Here is a 21,524-nt window from a genome sequence, read left to right as displayed (position 1 = left end):
TGAAATAATTAGTCTCTTATGTAAAAATTGGAATTTACAAATAAACTTATTGTGAAGTAATTAGTACTCTTTTATTTAATAATATTCATTATCCGTTCAAGATTATTATACTATCTATACAAGACGTGTGTGTGTATATATATACACGTTACATACATATATAATTATTTGTATACAAAATACTGTATATCTATCATAACTTTTTCTTGTTCATTGTAACTTTTCTCATGATTTATAAATGCTACATAACATGATCTTTGCAATGTCTTTCATCACTATAGTCTCCGCAATCATCTATTCCATTACATTTTGCACCTTTTGCAATGCATCTATTATTTCTGAAAAAAATATAAAACTTAGATAAGAACTGTGTGGGATATAGAAGAAAATTTTTTTTTATAAACAAACGAGATATAAATTTACTGGCATGTGAATTCATGCTTATTGCATCGACCCTCGCATCCATGTGGCTCATCCGATCCATCGGCACAATCGACCAATCCATCGCAAAATCGAGCCCTTAATATACATTGCCCGTTACTGCACGTAAATTCGCTTTCCAATGGGCAAGCTAAGAGGAATATTACTTGTTAATTATCTTTGAATGATATAATAAATAAATATCTAATCATGATGTTATTTTATACTTTAGATCGCCGTTAAATAGGATCAAGCAAAAAAAAAAGCTAAATATCAATGTTATATCAAGTGCTACATTGATTTACATGTGAAAGTTTTCGTGCATTCAAGATACCGATATGTACTCACACCGACCAAAATTATGACCTACGAAGAAGAAAACAAAAAACATAGTGAAAGATGTATATATACTATACAAAAAAAATTATATATATATATTGTAAATATATATATATATATATGTATGTATGTATATATGTGTATATATATATATATATATATATATATATATATAACTAATCAGAAGTATACAATTATTTTGACACGATAAAAAAATTATATTTCAATAGAATAACGAGATATAACATAACGAATATCGTAACAACAATGTTACACATCGTTGATACTAATTATATACAAAACTACGCAAGCGTTTATTCTTACATGTGATTATACGAAGTACTAATCTGAGAGTTTGATGATTACATATTATCATTTTTGTCGAATTTCCAAATTAACCTCCGTAAAAAAAGCCAACTTGTGCATACAATCTATCATATGTATATATATACACATACATACATATATATATATATATATATATATATATATATATATATTTATATTTATATACTTTCATATACGATGAATTAAAAAAAAATTACTTACCTAAGGTGCAATTAATTTCATCGCTAGCATCCCAACAATCTATTCTACCATCGCATCTCCTTTCCAATGGTAGGCAAGAAGTATCGTTGCCGCACTGAAAATGCGTCTCTGAATTGCAATCTAAAAAAAAATATCACATAAAAAATTGAAAATAATATCGTAATATTTTATAATAAGACGAATCATAGGAATGACAGATAGGAAGAGCAGAAGCCTCGCAAAGCAACAATGTAAAACTAGGCAAGCCGTTAAGTAGACAAATTTGTAGATCACAAGGAAACTGGGGTAATACGGTAAAATACGGTACGTTTTCAAATGAAACAGAGAAATATTCAAGTTTAAATCAATACTATATCTTATTATACCCACCGCAATTGTACTCATCAGAGTGATCGTAACAGTTCATATGACCGTCGCAACGTTTTTCCATAGGAATACAAAGTGTATTCACGCAAGTCCACTCATCGTTTAGACAGTAGTGCTCTATCTCTACGCACCTTTGAAAAGAAATAGAAAATAAAAAAAAATACAAAAAAAAATTAAAAAAAAGAAAATATGTATAAAAATAGAAATAGATCGACGTGTATATTTTTTCTTAGTTAAATTAACGATCAAATTAAAAAAACGTTTAATTTCGAAAAATTTTTTTTTTTATGTGTACCTAAAAGCGTCGATGTCAAGACGATGACATCTTTGCTTGTTGATAATACACAGACCAGCACATCCTGTTGGATCTTCAGGATCCAAACCGATTCTACAAATAGGCACTTCTTCATCTACCAAACCAACGCAGACCTCTCCACTCAAGCAATCATCGCAATATCTCGTCGAATTAGTATTCGCATGCACAATGTTCGATGCTTCCGTTTCCGTTTTCGTGATCAGCGATGGAGTATCATCGGAGAACGACAGGTCGACATTTAAAAATACATCGGTCATGTGAATGGTACTCGTCGTTGGTGTTCTCATCGGCACGTTCTTCGATTCGTTTAAGAAAACCTGATTGAAAGACTCCTCGGACGTGACGTTTTGCATCGATGAGTTTCCATTCGACGATTTCAGATAAAGTTGAATAATTTGTAGTTTTTGCGGTTCTAAAAGTATAATCGAGAAAAAAAGTTAAAATATGTTATTCTTTAAGATATAAATTAAAAATTTTTCGGAATATATATATGACAAAGTTAAGAAATAAATATCTAATATATATTTTTAGCTGACTGTACTTTAATTTGATCACGCGTTCAAGACGAAAAAAAAGGAAACAAACAAGAGGAGAGGTAGTTAAAGGAAATGTTCTGTTGACCCAGCGGTTAAATTCATCTCGTACGAGCAATTGGTACGCTTCGTCGAATCACAGCGTGGACTTACCATATATCTTCTTTATCTTTTTGTTTCTTTTCTTTTTTTTTCTTTCTTTTAAGTATAGAAGACATTAATAACGCATGCCGATCAATAAGAAGAGCATTCTTGTCGTTTGACGTAAGTACGTGTTAATAACAAAATAATGTATTTACTAGAAGATAATCGAACTAACCGAAGACGATATAAAGAGCACCAGCGCCTACTCCGAGAAGTATCAATAAAAGGACCAATAAGAAGATCAAAGATCTATTGCAGCCAGATCCTTCGAGTGGTCGTGCAAGATGTAACGTCCATCCGCGATGATTTTTATGAAGTCTTGCTGGATCCGGTGGTGGTTCGCCACGGACGCTTTTTCGCAAGTTAACCCGATTTTGCGAAGTAGGAGTTTGCATTCGTACTGGGAGGGAATAAGCCCTCTGAAATAATAAAAAAGGGAAAAAATTAAATAACGAATGAATTAATGAATTAATGTGAATGATGAAACAATATTATTATAAAACATATAAACCAAAACTTGTATAATATGTATAATATCGCAATACAAATATATATATATATATATATATATATATATATATATATATATGAATTAATAAATTAATGTGAATGACGAAATAGTATTATTATAAAACATATAAATCAAAACTTGTATAATATGTATAATACCAAAATACAAATATATGTATATATTGCACCTTGAGCTCGGCCATCGATACTGCATTCTTTCCCCAACTACAAATTCACACGATATTTTGACAAAGATTACACTTGTTTTTTTAGATCTTTCTTTTGCTTTTTTATTTTTTTTTTTTAGATCGTTTCTTGATTATTGAGATCGGCCAAGTATTTCCAAACTTCGATTAACACTTTCAACATCGTATAAAATGTATACGAGCGAGCCGATGGACATTTAAGTTTTGCACCGCCGTCGATGAGCCGACGCACTTTTGGAGCGCTAGACGCACAGCCCACACTTCTGTCTGGCTATAGATAGATATTTTCCACTTCCGCTCCGTTTCGTTTCTTTGCAAGCAAAGAGCAGTCTAAAGCGGCCACATCTTCTTCGGTCAAGAATCGACCGGATGGCTGTCGCGTGTAAGTTTTACAGACTGAAACCGTGCAAGCACACGGCATTGACTTTATAGGATAATACCTATTTATATATATATATATATTTATTTTTTATTGTTTTTATTTTTCTTTAACTCAATTTGTTTACCAATCTTTTTTATCGAAACTGATATACACGTATGTCTAATGATTTTATATTTTTCTTCATTAATTAATTAAGTATGGACATTACTAATTATTATAATCAGCATGTTACATGGACATTGTCCAAAAAACATACGTTAATTATGTAAATAAGTAATAGGTGATAATTAATAAATAATAGGTGATTTCGTCTTCTAGACGTCCTTAATACGCGAGAAATGGCTTTGAGGATGGCAATTAAATGGCAGATAATAATTTGTTTATCAAAGCTCGACAAGCCTTCCAGAAAATCTCCTGCTGTGCCATTAGTAAGACTTGGCACGAGAACCATGCACGTGTGCAATACTGATGTAACACTATGAACCACTTTTGTGCTTGATGGTAATGCACTAAATGCAATTCTCGTAACACGTGACATAGAAGCCACGAGACCCTTAAATCTCTTCGTTATTCATACTAAAACTAATCTATCCTCAAGAAATGTAAACGGGAAAGGAGATATCTTGATTAAATATAAAACACTCTAAAAATACTGCATACTGTTCATTAATAACCAAAGATGATTGAAAAGAATTATCCAAGTATATTACTAACCGTAATTTGTTATCGATAATAACAGAGCGTCAATTCATAAAAGCACAGAGTCAGCTTTGTGCGATGATCAAGAAAGTAATAAGTAGTAGGCATAGAGAGATAGCTTTCAAAACTGCAATTAATTAACCCCGCTTTTTGCCATGCGAGAAGTCCGAAGTATAAATATAGCTACTACTATACTACTACACGGGATCTAATTTAAGGAAGAAATAAAATGAATAACCCGAACCTTTCCTCTTATTACCAAGAAGAAAGGTTCATGTATAATAAGAGAGATTTTTGAACTATATTAAAAAATCTGAAGAAAATTCCATAAAGACCATAAATATATAGTTGATATTACATATACTAGATCCGTCTGTCGTTTGGTAGCCTTTTTCTTGAAGTTTAATGATTATTTTTAGATATTTTATTATCCGGGACAGCGCGAACGCAGTCCCGACTACCAAAAATTATACGCCCGAGATATCCACATTAGGGATATTCGCAAGGGTCAGCCTAACCGAAGTGCAATGGAAAAGCCTCGCCCTGGAGGAACCGCCTTCTTGATCACGGTAACCTCTGCGCCAGGTAAGTATGCTTTGCTTTCCGACAAGCTAGAACTTATTCCATATAGAAACCATTTTGCTTTCGAGAATGACATATCCACTTTGCGCCACACGGCGGTGAATTGTCGAACTAATTCCAAGTTTCTACAGAAATGGTGCATTACTTGGGAACACTTCCATATGTTGAAATGCATTTTTACCTGTCCACTTTTCTATTTTGTTTTCTACAGTTAATCGACTTTATTAAACTGTTTTATCAACGACAATCGATAGTTACTTTTAAAAATATAAGCTAATATAAAGAGACCATTAAAAGAGATATGAAGAATTTATAAATAAGTCAATAATAAATGTAAATTTTATAAAAATTCTTCAACGAAATTAAGATATCTCGCTCACCTGAAAAGTACTTGATTCCTTAAGATCCGTGAAAAATATTGAAGCTTCCTTAGCATACCAATGATCTTGTGTGTAAATCGAATTTATTCTCATATTTGGTTGACTTCTCTTTGATATAATGAGCGTCTTATCTTCGTTAGTTTCCAACACGTGAGCGAGCTTCGTTTCAACGTCGTTTCTATCGTACTGCAGGTATTCGAGTGCTCTCGATGGTAAGTGCTGCTGTTCGTGATGATGACGATGATGATATTGCTCTTGCTTTTGCTGTTGAACCTTCTCTGAGATCGAAAATATCGCAATGGAAGAAGAATTTTGTCTCGTAAACTCCGTGGATTCTTCGGTAGTCTTGCACAATGAGTGACAAAGCGGAAGGAACTTGTCACTGTGTTGGAAAAGGATTGTTTCGTTCGATAGACACGAGCATGATGATTCTTTACCTTTCTCATCATTCGCGTTTATCTTCTCCTGACTCTCAGAATTCACAGAGTTACCTTTATTTTTACAATGTTTATAGTCCTTCCTCCTGCATTTTTCGCTTGCCCTGACATGATCTTCTTCTCGCAATCTCGATAATGCATTATTTTTATTCCCATTATCCTCCCGTGAACGTGGATTATCAGAAAGATTTCTTTCTAACGAACGATCTTTCTTTTCTTTACTACTTTTCCATCTCTTTTCCCATATGGAGTAACTCGTCGAAGGAGACGAAGTTGACGATAAAAGTCCTCGGCGAAAAGGCAACGTTAAATTTCGTTGGAAATAAATCGACTGAGAAGATTCCGATCGAATTCTTTCAGTCGCGTCGTTCTTAAAGTTCGAAGTTATAAATGAACGACCATTCTGTTCGACTTTCGAACGAGCTGACTCTTCGAGGAAACCGGAAGAAATTCTACAGAATTCTTCACGACTTGGACCGATGTCCTCGTAAACGTGAACGTCAGGATGTATCGCGGAATCTGTGTGAATAAAATAACTGCTTCCGTTATTGCGATATTGCTCTCCTTCGAAGCCTTGATTCTCCATCTGAAATAAAGAAACCAATTCGTTCAGTTTCCTAGATTAATTTTATCGAAGGAACGAATTGATTTTCCTCGAGTAACTCGATCAAGATCCATAATTCTTAATGCAAAACTCGAAGGTAAAGCATAAAAAGAAAAGTATGTATCGATTCAATATACTCAGCGAGTTTAAAATGTCGCGCTTGTCTACGGATGTTTTATTTATTACATTTTATAGAACACTTCGATCAGTCAGAATCGTATAAGTTTATACGTATTTCACAAGGGTAAAAGGTTCGCTTCCAGAGATAATTAATGATTTAGCGAGCTACGTTAACCGTCGGTTTGCCAATTATTGTGTCCCCGTTAAACGATTAATTTTTCTTCTCTTTACTAACTCGATTCGAAATACCAATGAAACGTTCATCGAATGTGGGTATTGAAAAAGTTTGACGCTCCCACGATGATCTTTATGATCGTTAAATGGATTAATATTGCGTCATGATGCATCTGCAATTTTAACAATCCTATTTGTTCATTAGCTTGTCCTGTCAATTTCTGTCAAAGTAAAATTTGTTTATGAAAATGTATTTTAAGGTGCATTACATAAAAGAGAGAAAGGAGAAAAAGAAAAAAAACCAGACATGAATCAACTAAAAGTGAATGAGCGATGAGTCCGCTCGTAATATATCCGCGCGATTGTTGCAATTATCGCGACTTGACTTTCCGATTGATCCCAAGCAAGCATCTGACGTCATCGGTTGGCGTAGATCTTTTACAACCTTAGTCCAACCATGAAGAATTTCGTTTGAAAAGAAAACGAATTTTAAATATATTTTCAATTATTCATTCATCGTCATTCGATATTATTATATGTAATAAATATACACGTATATTTATTTCTTCAATAAGTTCGATATGTTTGATTAGAAATTTATAATGATCATCGTAAATTCAATTAATTTTATAAGTCCGCAAGGTACAACCCAATAGCATTCTTAGAAAGATATTTCGAGATGACGCACTGCACATTAGTAACAGGATTGTGCACTCAACTAGCATTTCAATGTAGTTAACAAAGAACTTTTCCATGGCATTTTCCATTTGCATGCATTTTCATTGGCATGGCACAAAGGTGAAGATCCGCTTTTGTTATTGAAGAAATCTTCCAAGCATTTCTTTTCCTTTTTATTTTTTTTTTCTTTACATCTCCTGTTATGATTGCAATTAATTATCTTTCGTTTAAATAAGGGAAAATGTAAATATGCATAAACGAATTAAACAGAAAAAGGGAATTTGATTCTTCGTTAATTCACCAGAAGATATCAAACGGAATGTGAGCCACGAGGAGAGGTAATCGTAGGCGCCAATAAGTTAACCGAAGCGACAGATAATTTGTTCTCATTATACTTCTATGGTTGCCTTCTCTCTTTATGCTCGAAATAAACTATATCATTCATGTGTAATGACACGTCGAACAATTAAAAAGAAAAGAAATATTTCTTTTTGTTTCTTTCTCAAATTAAATAAAATCCAAACGAATTATTTCAATCGACGTTAATAAAAATGTTAAGGAAAAAACTAACCACTGTTGTAATTATATTCTATGATTTATCTCAATCAAAAGTGCTCTGTCAATCTAAAACATTCCAACGAAGGCAATTAATTGATACGATAATCTCATTAAAACTATATTAATGCATCATGTCACAACAAAACTAAACGTTAACGAGAACTAACATAATATTTATCAGATTTATCTAATAGAAAATAAATATTATTAAACTAAAGAGTCTATTGTAAAGGGTATTTTACAATACTCGAATTCGTTCCGGTCCAATGTTTTCCATAATTGGTCAAATGGTGATTAATTAAGAAAGTATTTCGTTTCTGCAGTTTCAATGAGACACTACAATGTTATACGTGATACATAGTCGGCTACAAGTGCGTTAAGTATACTTTACATATATACGAACGTACATAGATATATAAGTGAACCCTTCCTCCACAAAAATAGAGTCTAGAGACTAACCCTATCCGATCGTTCCTCCCCTTGCACTATGTATTACTTTTCCACTACGTATGAGCAAACCCGGTTGTTATTTCGCAGCACGTGTCGTACCATATGCCGTTGTATCATCAATTCGTAAAAAAAATTTTTACAGGCATTTGACATTACTAAAATGTAACATATTGAAGGAACTTAAAAAAGAAAAAAGAAAAGAAAAGAAAAAAATAAAAAAAATAAAAAAAATAGAATCATTTAAGAAAAAACCATAATTATTTAATGGTTCACTTCTTTTTATCACAATACATAATATTACACGTGTTAATACTAAACTATCTTCCTGATGAACAAGTAAAAAGAATTATATTGTTAAAAAAAAAAAAACAAGTGTGACGTATATCAATCGTCAATCGAAATTTTTTCGACACTTGAATATAGAAAAAATAAAAAAAACTTGGAGATGCCGGGGATCGAACCCGGGGCCTTTCACATGCAAAGCGAACGCTCTACCACTGAGCTACATCCCCCGATGAGATTATCTCTAACTATTTCGAATTTCAAGACTTCTTATTTTTTATATACTTTTTAAATGATTATTATAAGAAAATCGACAAATCTTCGTTTTGTCATCGAAGAAAAAAAGAAATAATTATCTAATCACAATACACGACTAACTTAAACAAGATAATAGATTAGCCAATCATGAATCGAATAAACATAACATCTATAATTTATGTTCACGTAAATTCTATAGATAAATTTGTCCGAGATGAGTGTAAACAAGTATTTGTAATGGGCATTACCATCTTCATGAATATTAACCAAAAATGATTTATAGGAGGAGGAAAAAGACAACAAAGGGCTACTACTTACGAAGCAAAAGAGGGAACCTTGAAAATTCTTTGGATTCGACATAAGGCTTATTATAACGCTAATAAGTGCAGTATATTGAGTCGATTATCCACTAAGTATAGGGTCCAAGCAAAGGGCTATCGCCATCAACCATTGAACGATGACTACACGTCACTGGCATACACACAACCGTAAGTCATTCGGTCGGTTATAATAACCCGGCGTTCTTCTACGGATATCTCTCAAATAACCCTTACTTTATCTCTTTTTACTTTCTGCATGTTGACTACAAACAAAGTAAATAAATCATAAAATTTATAACTTCTTGTGTGTTCGCAAACAAGAAGATAGAGAAAGAGATAGGGGAAAAAAAAAAAAGGAAATAAAGAAAAGAGAAGAAAAGAGATAAAAACCTTTGTCCTCGTAATAATTTCATGGTTGAAACATTGATAATTTTTTATACTACGAGGCTTTTATTGTACTTTTTAAAGGGCCTGCTCACACACAGGTTTACATTCATATAATAATAAGTTCCGACCAGTCGAACATTATCTTAAATAGCATCTTATTTTCTTCCAATGTTCCTGGAGCATTATTCGTACACTTCTTTGTTTTATTTTTATTATTGAACTTATTTGTCCAATCAAATACGAGATCGTTGTTACATTCTTTTTACATAGAAAGATATATAAGAATAGTATTTCTTTCATTTTGCCTCAGTATGTATAAAAATATGTTAATTCTATAGAAAAATCGTCGGATGTAGTTCATTATCAAGAAGGAAAGAAGAAAGAGGAAGAGAAAGAGAGAAAGCGGGGACAACGCAGAAGAAAAATTCTTATGGTAATAACCAATATGTCTGATGAGAGTTATACCGTGCGACGTTCCAGTCGACGAAACATAAAAAAACTAACAAACGACTGGGCCAGCTGACATTGTGAAGAGAGAAAAAGAGTGAGTGAGAGAAAGAGAGAGAGAGAAAGAGAAAGAGAGAAAGAGAGAGAGAGAGAGAAAAAAAGAGAAAGAGAGAAAGAGAGAAAGAGAGAGAGAGAGAGAGAGAGAGAGAGATAAAAAAGCCCGAGTTGCGTTCTGCTCGGACGCACTTTGAAACTGGAGGGTTACTCCCGCTTTTATTTTACACCTGGCAGCAATGCGTCTACCTTACTATCCATAATACTCACGCGATCCTATAAATGAAATATCGTCATAAAAAATGTTGCATTCTCTTTTTTTTTTATATAGATCTTTATTCGATAATTCTTTGGTAATGTGTAAAAAAATATCACGGATTATATTTATTATATTTATTATATTAGATTAAAAATGCGAAGTTAAACTTCCGTCATTACAAAATTTATTAAATACAATTTTATCATCATCGTGTATGTCATTAGTGATAGTTTTTCGATTATCGATTATCATGAAATTCTTGTGTTACTTCTCTCTCTCTCTCTCTCTCTCTCTCTATATATATATATATATATATATATATATATATACTCGATCAATATATATATATATATATATATTGATATATATATATATATATATTGATCGAGTTAAATGGTCTCACGATCCAATGAATTACACAATTCAATTAAATGGTCGGATCAATGAAACAAAATTTCACATAGGAAAGGATGGGATATATTTCGTAAGAATATTTTGCATTATTATATTAATATAACGTGTTACTTATTATGTATCGAAACAAATCGTTTTTAGTAACGTTGTTTATAAGCGAGGAAGTTTACTCCATTGTCGATTACACTGAACTAGAACCACAATCACGAAACATTATTATCTCACGGAAGTATGCTGACGAATTAATGACACGGGGAAAAGGAACAAGTCTTCTAGAAATATACGTGTAAGTACGTTATTAAGAAAAAAAAGAAAATAATGAAGGAAAAGAAAAAGAAAATAGATATTAGTTTGTAAAGAAAAAAAAATAAGCGAAAATGATAGCTTGACTAAAGTCGCGGAACGAGCCGGGTATTATCGATAGAATGAAATAAAACGGGTCATACTCGTATTTGCTTCTATATACTATATGACAACTATTATACTCCAACATGTCGATAAATATTTTTTCATACAATCGAAGAAAAAAAGCTAATTTAGAACAAGTTCTGACCTAATGATTCAGAATTGATTTATAAAAATTAGACTTTTAAACATGAATACGTATTTTAAATAAATAAATATATTTATAACTAGCATAAATATTTAACGTAACTAACACCATATTTCTTTCTAAATTTGATTAATCATATCTGTATATATATTTAGTTTATAGTTAATTATGTATTATATATATATAATCAAAATGTTTAAGTGAATATATATGCCATCGATGATGATCACTGAATAAAATCATTATATGCATATTTAAATATATAGAGAAAACATCGTTTCAAAACAAAATATTTAATGATCGTAAGTATTTCTTTTTTCTCTTTGAGAATGCAAAATAACTAATTCGACTCACTTTTTGTTTCTCACAAAAAACTCATCTTTCTCGAAGATAATACCATCTTCTAGTCGCACCAAAGAAAATCATGACGTCGTTAAATTCGATCCTCATTGGCAAATCGCAAAGAAATCTGATGATCAGTCACGTTGATATCTTCATAATACGATTTCATTTGTATTCACACGAAATGTGTCACATTTCGTAAGCGCGCCCTTTTTTCACAGCGAATGGCATGATATCTTGTTCTCATGCGCAAATCGACCTATGTACGTATCCACGCACTCACGCCGCATTACTGCGAGCAGCGAACGATTACGATGTCCAACGACGACGGTATGGAAGACGTTGGTCGTGTAACAAAACACAGCAACCAATCAGATATGCCGACGCTGAAACGGATATAACGTAATCAAATTATTAACCATCTCACCAATCATTGCATTTCTCGCAACGAGCTAATTTTAAAAAAATTCGCGTCGTTTCTTTTCTTTTTTTTTTCTTTATTTTTGAATACTTCAAAAAGATTCTTCTGAGATTGTTATATTAACATTGTTCATACTGGTATTTACTCATAGGATATTCTCTTCTCTGAAATAAATATATTATTATATTTTAAGGAACAATTGTTTGTTTTCAAATGAAAGAATTTTATAAATTAATGAACAAGCATTATCGATATATGTTATTTAAAGAAATTTAAGATTCAAAGAAAAAGTGCTTGCTGAAACACCGTGCGCGTGTAATATTATTGGAATATATTTAATTCTGCAATTATGCGTTACATATATACATAAAGGATAGTGATATATATATATATATATATATATATATATATATATATATATATAAACGCATATATCGAAGCGCGACGGCGTGCAGTCTGTGTTAGAATTATGGTGCAAGCTGCAGGCCGCGTGTTTGATGTACTTGTTCCGACCATACTCCTGACACTACTGTTCGTTGATCAAGTAAGAACAGCGCAGTGTTCCATAATGATGCAGCCAAAACATATAACGCTGTTACATGCTATAGATTTGTAGGAACTTAGTGCATATCCTCACACACGAGTCTCCTCTCGTATCGTATTCCCTTCGACTTGACGTCGATCAATACGTCGGTTTCACGCACAGTTCTACTAGACAATGAACTCTTACTCGATGTACTTTTCATTCATACGTAAGTTCTCTTTATTACGTTCAAGAGAACGATACTTCCTCGATTGTCTGTTCATTGTTTTGGCTTGATTCATACGACGGAATATCAAAAGAATTAGGGGCGAACTCTCGAGATTGTTTATTAAAAAACTTCATCGCAACAGAGGCGAAATAACGATCAAATTCAATGCTGAGAATGTTTTATATTGATTTAATACATTGTGTTAGATAATTAGATTATAATGTATGATATAAACATATCTTTATATTTAAATAAAAGAAATTCTGTATATATATATAGCAAAAATCAATAATTTTTATTTTATCTTTCAAGGCTTCTTCTAAACTATGCGATGGGGGGCATGTGTAAGTTGTAATATGAAATATCGTTTATATAATTTATTGAAATATGCAAAACAAATTTATAGTAAATGATATATCATCTTTTAGTTGCTCTCCTCCAAAATACTGCTGTTCTTTCGGCTGTTGTTACGGAGTATTTCCGCAAGTGCACTCTCATTTGTCAGGGATGATTAATTTTCTGATTTGGACCTACTGGTATTTATGGTATGTAAAATAAATTCTTTTTTATTTCTAAAAAAAAATTAAGAAAAATTTAATTTTCAATATTTTATTTTTCTGTTATTTTCAGGGCAGCAGTACTTTCAGGTTTAGCCTTAGCAGCGATTTTTGGCTGCTGGCTATGGAAACGACGTCGCTCTACCATAATAGAAGACTGTGGTTCTTCTGACAGAGCATCTACAGCTCCTTGGTATCCACCACCACAATATAGTCGTTGCAGTTCTTTTGTGCAAGCATTACCACCTCCTTATAATGAAGTATATTATTTTTTCTTTTAAATGGAACTATTGCTTCTATATTGTTAGGTTTACTAATATTTTTATATCATTGCACAGGTTACTGCAAAACCAGATTTGTATCCATTAGTAATTGGATATGATGAAAGTAATGGAAAGGGAACATCAGGATTTGTAATGCGGTATTTTAGATCTTTATCTCATGCAAGCACATTGGATTCTTTGAGTTCAAGTTTTATGTGCAATGTTGTAAACGAAGCAAACACTATAATTCCACCACCGTACTCTTGTAACAACAGTGTTGATGAATTATCAGCAGTTGAATGTGAAAGAGAAGAAAATGGAGATGTTGTATCAGTTGTTTCATTGGCTAATCATAGAACAACATCAGACATATCGAGTTTAGCAGCTCAATCACCATGTTCACCGCCAAGGGCTACTAGTCCTACAATAGAGGTAATTACAGTTTCATATTCTTATAAAGTAGTTTTTGTTATTTCTTTAGAATTTATATTATTTGATAATTACTTTAATAACATCATTATCTAAATCTATTTGTAATATTGTAGCTACGCGAGTTGCTAGACAAAATTCAACAGCTTCCACAATTACCTAATGGACATACCACACTTTTGCCTTCTCAAAACCATCCTCAACTTCTGCATTCAAATGTAAATGGTACTATACAGCAACGGCCTTTAAGTCCAAACGATGTTGGATCATATAGAACAAGAAGAATGCGTGGAAAAATGTATATGCCACTAGGACTGCCAAATTCAAGAAATAAAACGAAGCGGTGGCTATCACGATCAGCGCCTACGACTCCATCCGGTACAATACCTATGTCCTTTTTACCAGGACAAAGCAGACGGCCATCAGAAACAGATAATAACAATCAACAAATAGTTCCTTTGCTATCGGAGCAGGATGAAACGGAAAATAATAATGGTGAACATTTAACTGGTATTCCACTACTTTCAGAACAAGAAGAAAGCCGTCAAGCTACATGACGATATTTTTGATTAATTTAAAGAACAACATAAAACGCTCATAATTAATGTTCAATCATCCATGCCCAAAACATTTAATTACATATTTTTTAATGTGGCTGGAAAAAAATGTTGTTATATAATGTTATGCAGGAAATTATTTTAGTACTCGTAACATTTATCTACTAGCTTCATTAACAAGATATTATCTATATCATACCAAAGCAAATGATAGTGATGCAATGTTATCATTGCTGTATGACAGATATATAAAATTCTTTTTTCTTTTCGACAAATGCTCTTCATATAGCAAGTTATACAATTCAAAACTACGCAGTCTAATGTATGTTATAATAGTAGATTTTGAATAGTCAATATTTACTACATAAATTTTTTTGCCAATATACAAACAATACATCGAAACTTATTTTATAAAAAACAAGGAAATTAAGATATAAGCTACTTTGTTTTGAAGCTAAATTCTTGGCAATGCTAGTACATTTTAATTGTAGCAATACAATGTCCATCCATGCAGCCAGCCAGAACAAAGTTCAGGACAATATAATAATAAGGTGCAAGTGAGAAAAAAGCAATGATAAGTATCATTCAAAAGTTAACGTACAATATTAATTCCGTCAGTAGTAATGAGAAAACTCATTATATTATCAGTGACTACTAGCAAGCACAAGATCATAATGTACAGATTGTACACTTTTATTTAAATAATGTCAAATGTATGCAAAAAGTGATCGATATAAACAAAAGAATAGAAGTGTTTCCATATTGTGCCATTTGCAAATTGAAGATATTATCATAAATTGTAATGAACATTCGTTAAAAAGCAATTATAAAATACTTAAAATTATCCCAACAAACACTTTTACTATATTGCATCATTCATATACACATCATGTATTAACATGTATTTTTTTATAATGTCAAATATGAATAAATACAAGCTTTTACGAAATTGTTTTACTACAATGAACCTGATATTTTTCAAGCATTTAATTATGCGTAAGTAAATGGATATATATATATTCATGTGCAACAACGATGATACACAAATTCATATGGATAGTATATTGATACATGTGTTTACAAAAGCAACCATTTTTTAAAAATACATTAAATGATCTCTCTTAAATGTTCTTATATAAAAATAAAATATTTTACTTAAATATTGATATTGAGGTAATAATTAAATACTTATATTTTTGAATAATGCATTATTATATATTTTCCAAACGATGAATTATAATTCAGTGCAATTATAAAAATATTTCTGCCCATTGTAAAAAAGTTTATTTCTCAAAAACACTGACAATATTTATTTAAGAACTTTTAAAATAATAAAAATATTAAAAATCATTTGTATTGTACGTTACTTTACAAAAATGTATTTTATTATTGTTTAAAATTTTAATACGACTAACAATAACTTTTATTTCAATTCTCGAATCTGCATTGTGGGGACGAATGAGAAGGCTTGTAACATGCTGTTGCTTCGCTGAATTCTAGGCGGTAAAGAAATAATTCCTACGCTCTTTCGTTTACTTTAATTTATCCTGAAAATGTCGGTAAGTTTATAAAAATATAATTCTTTTTAAATCCTTTGAAGATAATGCAAATATCTTAATTCATAATATATCTTCACTATCTTCTTTCAGACGATTAAACAGGTAAAATTATTATAATATAACCTTGTATTTTCCGGTATTTTCAAAATACGTTTTTGCAGCAACAAAACGCGCATGGAGATCATAAGGAGAAGAAAAGGAAAGAAAGTATTCTTGATTTATCTAAATATCTTGAAAAAAATATCCGAGTCAAATTTGCCGGAGGGAGAGAGGCAGCAGGTATTTTGAAAGGTTATGATCCTCTCTTGAACTTAGTACTTGACAATACTACTGAATATCTCAGGGGTTAGTATCATATTAAAAGTGTTAAATATTTTTTTATGATATAAGTAATCTATATGACTAGTTAAAAAATAACAAATTTTTTTTAATTCATTGAATAGATCCTGATGATCCTTACAAATTAAACCAAGATACACGTATGTTGGGTTTAACAGTCTGTAGAGGAACTTCAGTGGTTCTTATTTGTCCAGTTGATGGCATGGAATCTATACAAAATCCATTTATACAACAGGAAGGTTAAATATTAATCAATATATATATATATATATACACACCCACACACGCACATGTATGTGTTGTGTGTATGTGTATATATATATATATATATATATATATATATATAAATCAATTTATATAATTTTCTAAAACAGAAGGATGTTTTATTATTCAACAACAATAACATTTAATATAGATTTGGTAAGAAAAGAAATATTTTTTGTTTTTCATTATGTACAAAACTATTTTACGTAAAAAATATAAAAAGCAATCTTTTTATTAAAATATATCTTTTATAGTTTTCCTTTTAAATAAATAACAGTCTTATGGTTATATTAAATATAGTACAACTATATTAAACAACAACTTCCCAAAATATGTCTGATGATATATGTATTATACATTCTAATACGTTTAATCTTGTCCAAATTCATTTCTTAACCATGGATATTCTTTTGGGCATTCAAAACAAGTGTATAAATCTCTGTAAGACTTCAATATTTTACTAGGAAGTGAACAAGTTGTAGGTACATCGCATGCAATTTCAAATTTTTCAAATTGACGTTCATTGCATTGCCATGATTCAAATTTGTGAAGTTGATCTATGGATGTTGGAGAACGCATCCATTTTATAACTTGTTGACTTGTTACAAAATAGACGTCAGGTAGTCGAAGTACATCTTCCAAAAATTTCTAAATATACATATAACAACATCGATGAACATATATTTAACATATAGAATTTATGAAGGCATACAATAGAACTTGAAGAATATCTTACATTAAAAGCATGAAAATATGTTGAAGTTTGGAACCATGATGTATGGAAATGAAGACCCATAGGCGCACGATTGCTAAGGTAATGTCTTTTGAAATTTAACATTAACATTTCATAAACATCTTCACCTGATAAATTAGATGGACAAGAATCCATTGCTGCACAAGTGTATTCCTAATGTAATGTGTATATTTATTATTTAATCAATGGTTCTTTAAAATTTCTTAATTTACAATGATTACTTACACCTGCTACAAATTGGTTTAACGGAAGTTCCCATACACCAGGATAAACACGTGTAGGACAGAGCTGATCTGATCCTGCACATGCATATGGTATCTTATAATCAAGAGTATAAGGCCATATTGGTGTATTTAAAAATGGTACTACTATGGATGAATCATACACAAATCCGAATTCCAACATCATTAAAAATTGACGATTCCATCCCACTTGCAAAAAAGGCGCTCTTAATCCTGAAATGAATTCCAAATATGTGAATTGGAATTTTACTTTCACTTGTACTCTATATAAAACATAAGACAAACCTTTAATATCCTCTATCCTTACAGCAGCATATTTGTTAATAATATTTGCAATACCAACCATTTCGTCAAACCAATCTTCAACAGTTGCATTTCGCGACCACCATTCTTCTGGTCCACGATGACTATAAAATATAAAATTTTGTGACAAAGTCTAACAAACAGTATTTTTAAAAAACAAAATATTTACGTAATTGAATGAACTGCAATTTCGTGACCTTTATTCCACAAATACTGAACATCTCTATAATTAGTAAATTGATGGCTGACATAAAAAGTTCCACGAATAGAACAACCATTAGGATTTTTCTTATCACTTGAAAATATCTCTAAAATAATAAATTATAAATAATTTGTTAACGTTAATATATATTTTATACAAAGAATGTAATCAAGTTTACTTGTAAAAAGATCAAAATTTTCCGCGTTGATAGCATCGCTGAAAGTAATGGTTATCATTTGCGGAATAGCTGTAGTTGATAAATTTCCTGGTACGCGTGTACCATCTTTCGAACAAAAACAATCTGGTAATTGACATTTTTTTTCATCACACGTAGATGCAGCTCTTGGATCATTTCGCATGTCTATGATTAATATAATTTAAATGATAAAATCATATTATAAGCCTAAATTTATTTATGATCATTACTTTTACTCACCACACCAACTTTCGTCTGATCCATCAGGACAATCGATACTTCCGTCACAAAAATATAAAGCTGGAAGACATGTACCATCTCCGCAAGCTAAATTTTTTTCATCGCATTTACTATTCTCGAGTAAAGGTTTTGGCGATTGTGGCTCTATAAAATACATTCCAAATTTCAATAAATATATTCGAAATAGATTTAACATTAAAATCGAAAAATATAGTTTTAAATAAAAATCAGAATGAATTGATTACACTGATGAACGATAAAATAATTTACTCTTTTATAACACGATAACTGGCTAATTTATAACAATAAATGATAAAGTATTCGATTAAATAGGAAATTTGTTATACAAAATATATATTAACTAAATACTTCTGTTTTAACTAAATTACAACATAAATAGGAAACAAGACACATATAGAAATTTAATAAGAAAAATACCTAAAGTTACATCGCAATTATCGACGTTCATCTTGTAGTCGCATATTTGTCGAGTCACATCAAAAAGTAATCCCTGTGAGCATTTAAATTCGAATACTTCATTGTCTGTAAATAAATTAAAACAAAAGTTAATAATAGATTTGTATATTTAAAAAAAACATTAGAACATAACAATAAGAAAATATTTATCAAATTACCTAAACACAAAAAATATTTAGCACATTCGGAAGATGACCAAACATTATACGCAGGTCTATTTGGATTTCGATAAAATTTATCGTTATCGATGCAAGGCGCATTTTCTATCTTTTCCGTCGCCTTTACCGCGATGACTGAAAAATGAAATATATCACAGAGAAATTCAATGAAATGTAACAGTTTTTACTGAATGGTAAAAACATAAATAAGTTTCTCCGTAATTAGTATCGAAAATTCATTTAAAAGATTCACAAGTGATCTCTGTTTATTGGACTGATCACGATAGTGGGTTAACGTGTCAATGGATTTTTGCCCGCGGCAAAGAACGCACCATACCTTCTTTAGATCGTCAAGTGTATTTCAAAGCGACTATTTGTTCTAATTAGTTTTATTTTATTGATCGATCGATTTTATCGATATTAAATTTATGCGGAAATCACATTCGAAATGATATAATTCATTTTGTATATGCTAATTACAGTGATATACCAAAACTATGATACGAGAAATCATTTATTTAATAAGATAAATCGGTTAAGTATCATAGGAAAGCATGATCGGAAAATAAAAATTATTAATTAAATCGATAAAAATTCTTTTTAAATCGGTTAATGACGTGACACGAATCCAAAATGATTTGACTCACCGGAAAAGCCAAACAAAGCAATGATCAACGAATGAAACCTCGATCTCATGCCGATCATTCGGCGTGCAACGATCTTCCTACGAGAGCTCGTACTTTCAAACTAACACCTCTCACTTTAGTGATGCTTTATATGACGATTATTCGATTGACCATTTACTAAGGAGTATTTCTTTTTTCTTTTTTTTCTTATTTCTATATTTATTTAAAAATTATTAAATCGATCAATACGATATCAAATTTGATGATTGAATATATAGGACATAGAAATGAGGATATGAAAATGCATTTTGATTAATGATATTGACGTGCGATATTTCTTTAATTACGTTGGATAGACGTAAAACGCATTGATAAATATTGTGAGAGCTTCAAATTTCCTATTTTCTATTTCTATTTCGACACCGGAAATCTGTATCTATTCAACGAGCCAACTAGAGATGATGCAATCGCGGAAAATTGGTATTTTACAATAAATGTTTTCATCATCGCCTACACCTGTTCCTGACTCCTTTGTTTATCGTTTTCGGATATAGACAACGGGTACATGGATATTAAGCTTGCAAGAGATAAAATTAGTGATCTTTAGTAATAATGAAACTACATCGAATTGATTAGGTTTGCAAAGTGAAAATAAACAAAATGTAGAGCTAATCGACAAAGAACAACGAGGAAGAATTTATAATTTAGCATGGAAAATGTGGAAAATTGTTGATAGTATGTTAAGAAAAAAATACATTTTATATGTTATATAAAAACGAATCTGGATAATCGGCGGAGTTAACTCGCTGTTGTTTCAAACGTGACCTCCTTTGAAATTAGAAACAATCACGAAAGAGCAATGTGTGATATTTAGATTCTTCGGGCCTAGATTGCTTCGCAACAATGTTGAAATTGCCAAATAATAAATGAGACGTATACGAATTCGGGTGAACTAATAGATGACATTTATTGCAATTTAATCGAATTAATAGTCGAACATTACGATAGAAATAACGTTAAAATGAAGTGTAATTTCTGTGATATCTGTGACACTGATCGTTACCATCTGGTTAACTTTTCTATCATTCCCCTCTCCATCTTTTAGCAAGTGTAACACCAGGACGTCCACTACCACCACCACCACCGCCACTAATAACGTTCTTCCCTCGGAAGAGAAATCTAAACTTAGATTTAACAGTCCAGACAGTCGACTCGAGTTCAGTGCAAAGCACCATCCTCTCGAGCGACTTTCTCCGTTTGAAATTTCTGTTTTCCTTCTCTGTTCCCTCTCTTTTTGTCTCCGAAGAGACAAGTGGTCCCGTGAGAGAGAAGAGAGAAACTGTTATTGAGAGGATTTATCGTTTGACTATTCTCTTAAATAGAAAAAAAAAGAGAGAAAGAGGAAGAATTAAAACAAAACTA

At 31.3% G+C, this 21,524-nt stretch overlaps 4 protein-coding genes, 1 long non-coding RNA gene and 2 other non-coding genes across 12 annotated transcripts; 3 read left to right on the top strand and 4 right to left on the bottom strand.

Moving 5' to 3' along the window:
• Position 1: 1 nt before the first annotated feature.
• LOC118448751 (uncharacterized) lies at positions 2-12,073 on the bottom strand. Of its 4 annotated transcripts, none has more exons than XM_035882421.2 (9): positions 9,306-9,443; positions 5,427-6,449; positions 2,843-3,086; positions 1,970-2,402; positions 1,678-1,805; positions 1,309-1,428; positions 769-786; positions 424-571; positions 4-338 (listed from the first exon to the last, which is right to left on the bottom strand). In XM_035882421.2, exons 1-9 carry the CDS (start codon positions 9,345-9,347, stop codon positions 242-244), a joined length of 2,253 nt encoding a protein of 750 aa, XP_035738314.2. In that variant the 5' UTR covers positions 9,348-9,443; the 3' UTR covers positions 4-241. The 4 variants fall into 4 exon arrangements, with proteins under 4 accessions (XP_035738316.2, XP_035738314.2, XP_035738317.2 ...); XM_035882424.2 differs by lacking the exon at positions 9,306-9,443 and adding an exon at positions 11,776-12,073 and having other exon boundaries at positions 5-338; XM_035882423.2 differs by lacking the exon at positions 769-786 and having other exon boundaries at positions 2-338.
• LOC118448778 (U1 spliceosomal RNA) lies at positions 4,896-5,057 on the bottom strand. Its single transcript, XR_004840233.1, has one exon. It is a non-coding gene; the product is annotated as a U1 spliceosomal RNA (small nuclear RNA).
• TRNAA-UGC (transfer RNA alanine (anticodon UGC)) lies at positions 8,888-8,959 on the bottom strand. Its single transcript has one exon. It is a non-coding gene; the product is annotated as a tRNA-Ala (tRNA).
• Positions 9,342-11,442, top strand: LOC146873100 (uncharacterized). Its single transcript, XR_014981909.1, has 4 exons — positions 9,342-9,475; positions 10,033-10,127; positions 10,919-10,938; positions 11,010-11,442. It is a non-coding gene; the product is annotated as an uncharacterized LOC146873100 (long non-coding RNA).
• Positions 12,074-12,625: 552 nt separating the features above from the next.
• On the top strand, positions 12,626-15,676 carry LOC118448755 (uncharacterized). 2 transcript variants are annotated; one of them, XM_035882432.2, is made up of 6 exons: positions 12,626-12,728; positions 13,249-13,280; positions 13,365-13,481; positions 13,567-13,753; positions 13,832-14,188; positions 14,302-15,676. In XM_035882432.2, the coding sequence occupies exons 1-6, from the start codon at positions 12,654-12,656 to the stop codon at positions 14,740-14,742; spliced, it is 1,209 nt and encodes a 402-aa protein (XP_035738325.1). In that variant the 5' UTR covers positions 12,626-12,653; the 3' UTR covers positions 14,743-15,676. The 2 variants fall into 2 exon arrangements, with proteins under 2 accessions (XP_035738325.1, XP_035738326.1); XM_035882433.2 differs by having other exon boundaries at positions 12,626-12,936; positions 14,302-15,675.
• Positions 15,677-16,174: 498 nt separating this feature from the next.
• Positions 16,175-17,027, top strand: LSm7 (U6 snRNA-associated Sm-like protein LSm7). Its single transcript, XM_035882452.2, has 3 exons — positions 16,175-16,301; positions 16,463-16,646; positions 16,745-17,027. Exons 1-3 carry the CDS (start codon positions 16,296-16,298, stop codon positions 16,882-16,884), a joined length of 330 nt encoding a protein of 109 aa, XP_035738345.1. The 5' UTR covers positions 16,175-16,295; the 3' UTR covers positions 16,885-17,027.
• Positions 17,028-17,136: 109 nt separating this feature from the next.
• On the bottom strand, positions 17,137-21,307 carry ChLD3 (Chitin and LDLR binding deacetylase 3). 2 transcript variants are annotated; one of them, XM_035882430.2, is made up of 10 exons: positions 21,166-21,307; positions 19,477-19,611; positions 19,280-19,384; positions 18,842-18,985; positions 18,584-18,766; positions 18,373-18,511; positions 18,186-18,307; positions 17,884-18,113; positions 17,641-17,811; positions 17,137-17,552 (listed from the first exon to the last, which is right to left on the bottom strand). In XM_035882430.2, the coding sequence occupies exons 3-10, from the start codon at positions 19,308-19,310 to the stop codon at positions 17,274-17,276; spliced, it is 1,299 nt and encodes a 432-aa protein (XP_035738323.2). In that variant the 5' UTR covers positions 19,311-19,384; positions 19,477-19,611; positions 21,166-21,307; the 3' UTR covers positions 17,137-17,273. The 2 variants fall into 2 exon arrangements, with proteins under 2 accessions (XP_035738323.2, XP_085512251.1); XM_085656125.1 differs by lacking the exon at positions 21,166-21,307 and adding an exon at positions 20,124-20,278 and having other exon boundaries at positions 17,139-17,552.
• Between the last annotated feature and the right edge of the window lie 217 nt (positions 21,308-21,524).

The sequence above is a fragment of the Vespa mandarinia genome, chromosome 3, assembly GCF_050613455.1.
Source record: "Vespa mandarinia isolate Hongniang chromosome 3, ASM5061345v1, whole genome shotgun sequence".
Lineage (NCBI taxonomy): Eukaryota > Metazoa > Arthropoda > Insecta > Hymenoptera > Vespidae > Vespa > Vespa mandarinia.
Note: the sequence above shows the minus strand (reverse complement) of the source record. Positions and strands in the feature narration are given on the sequence as shown.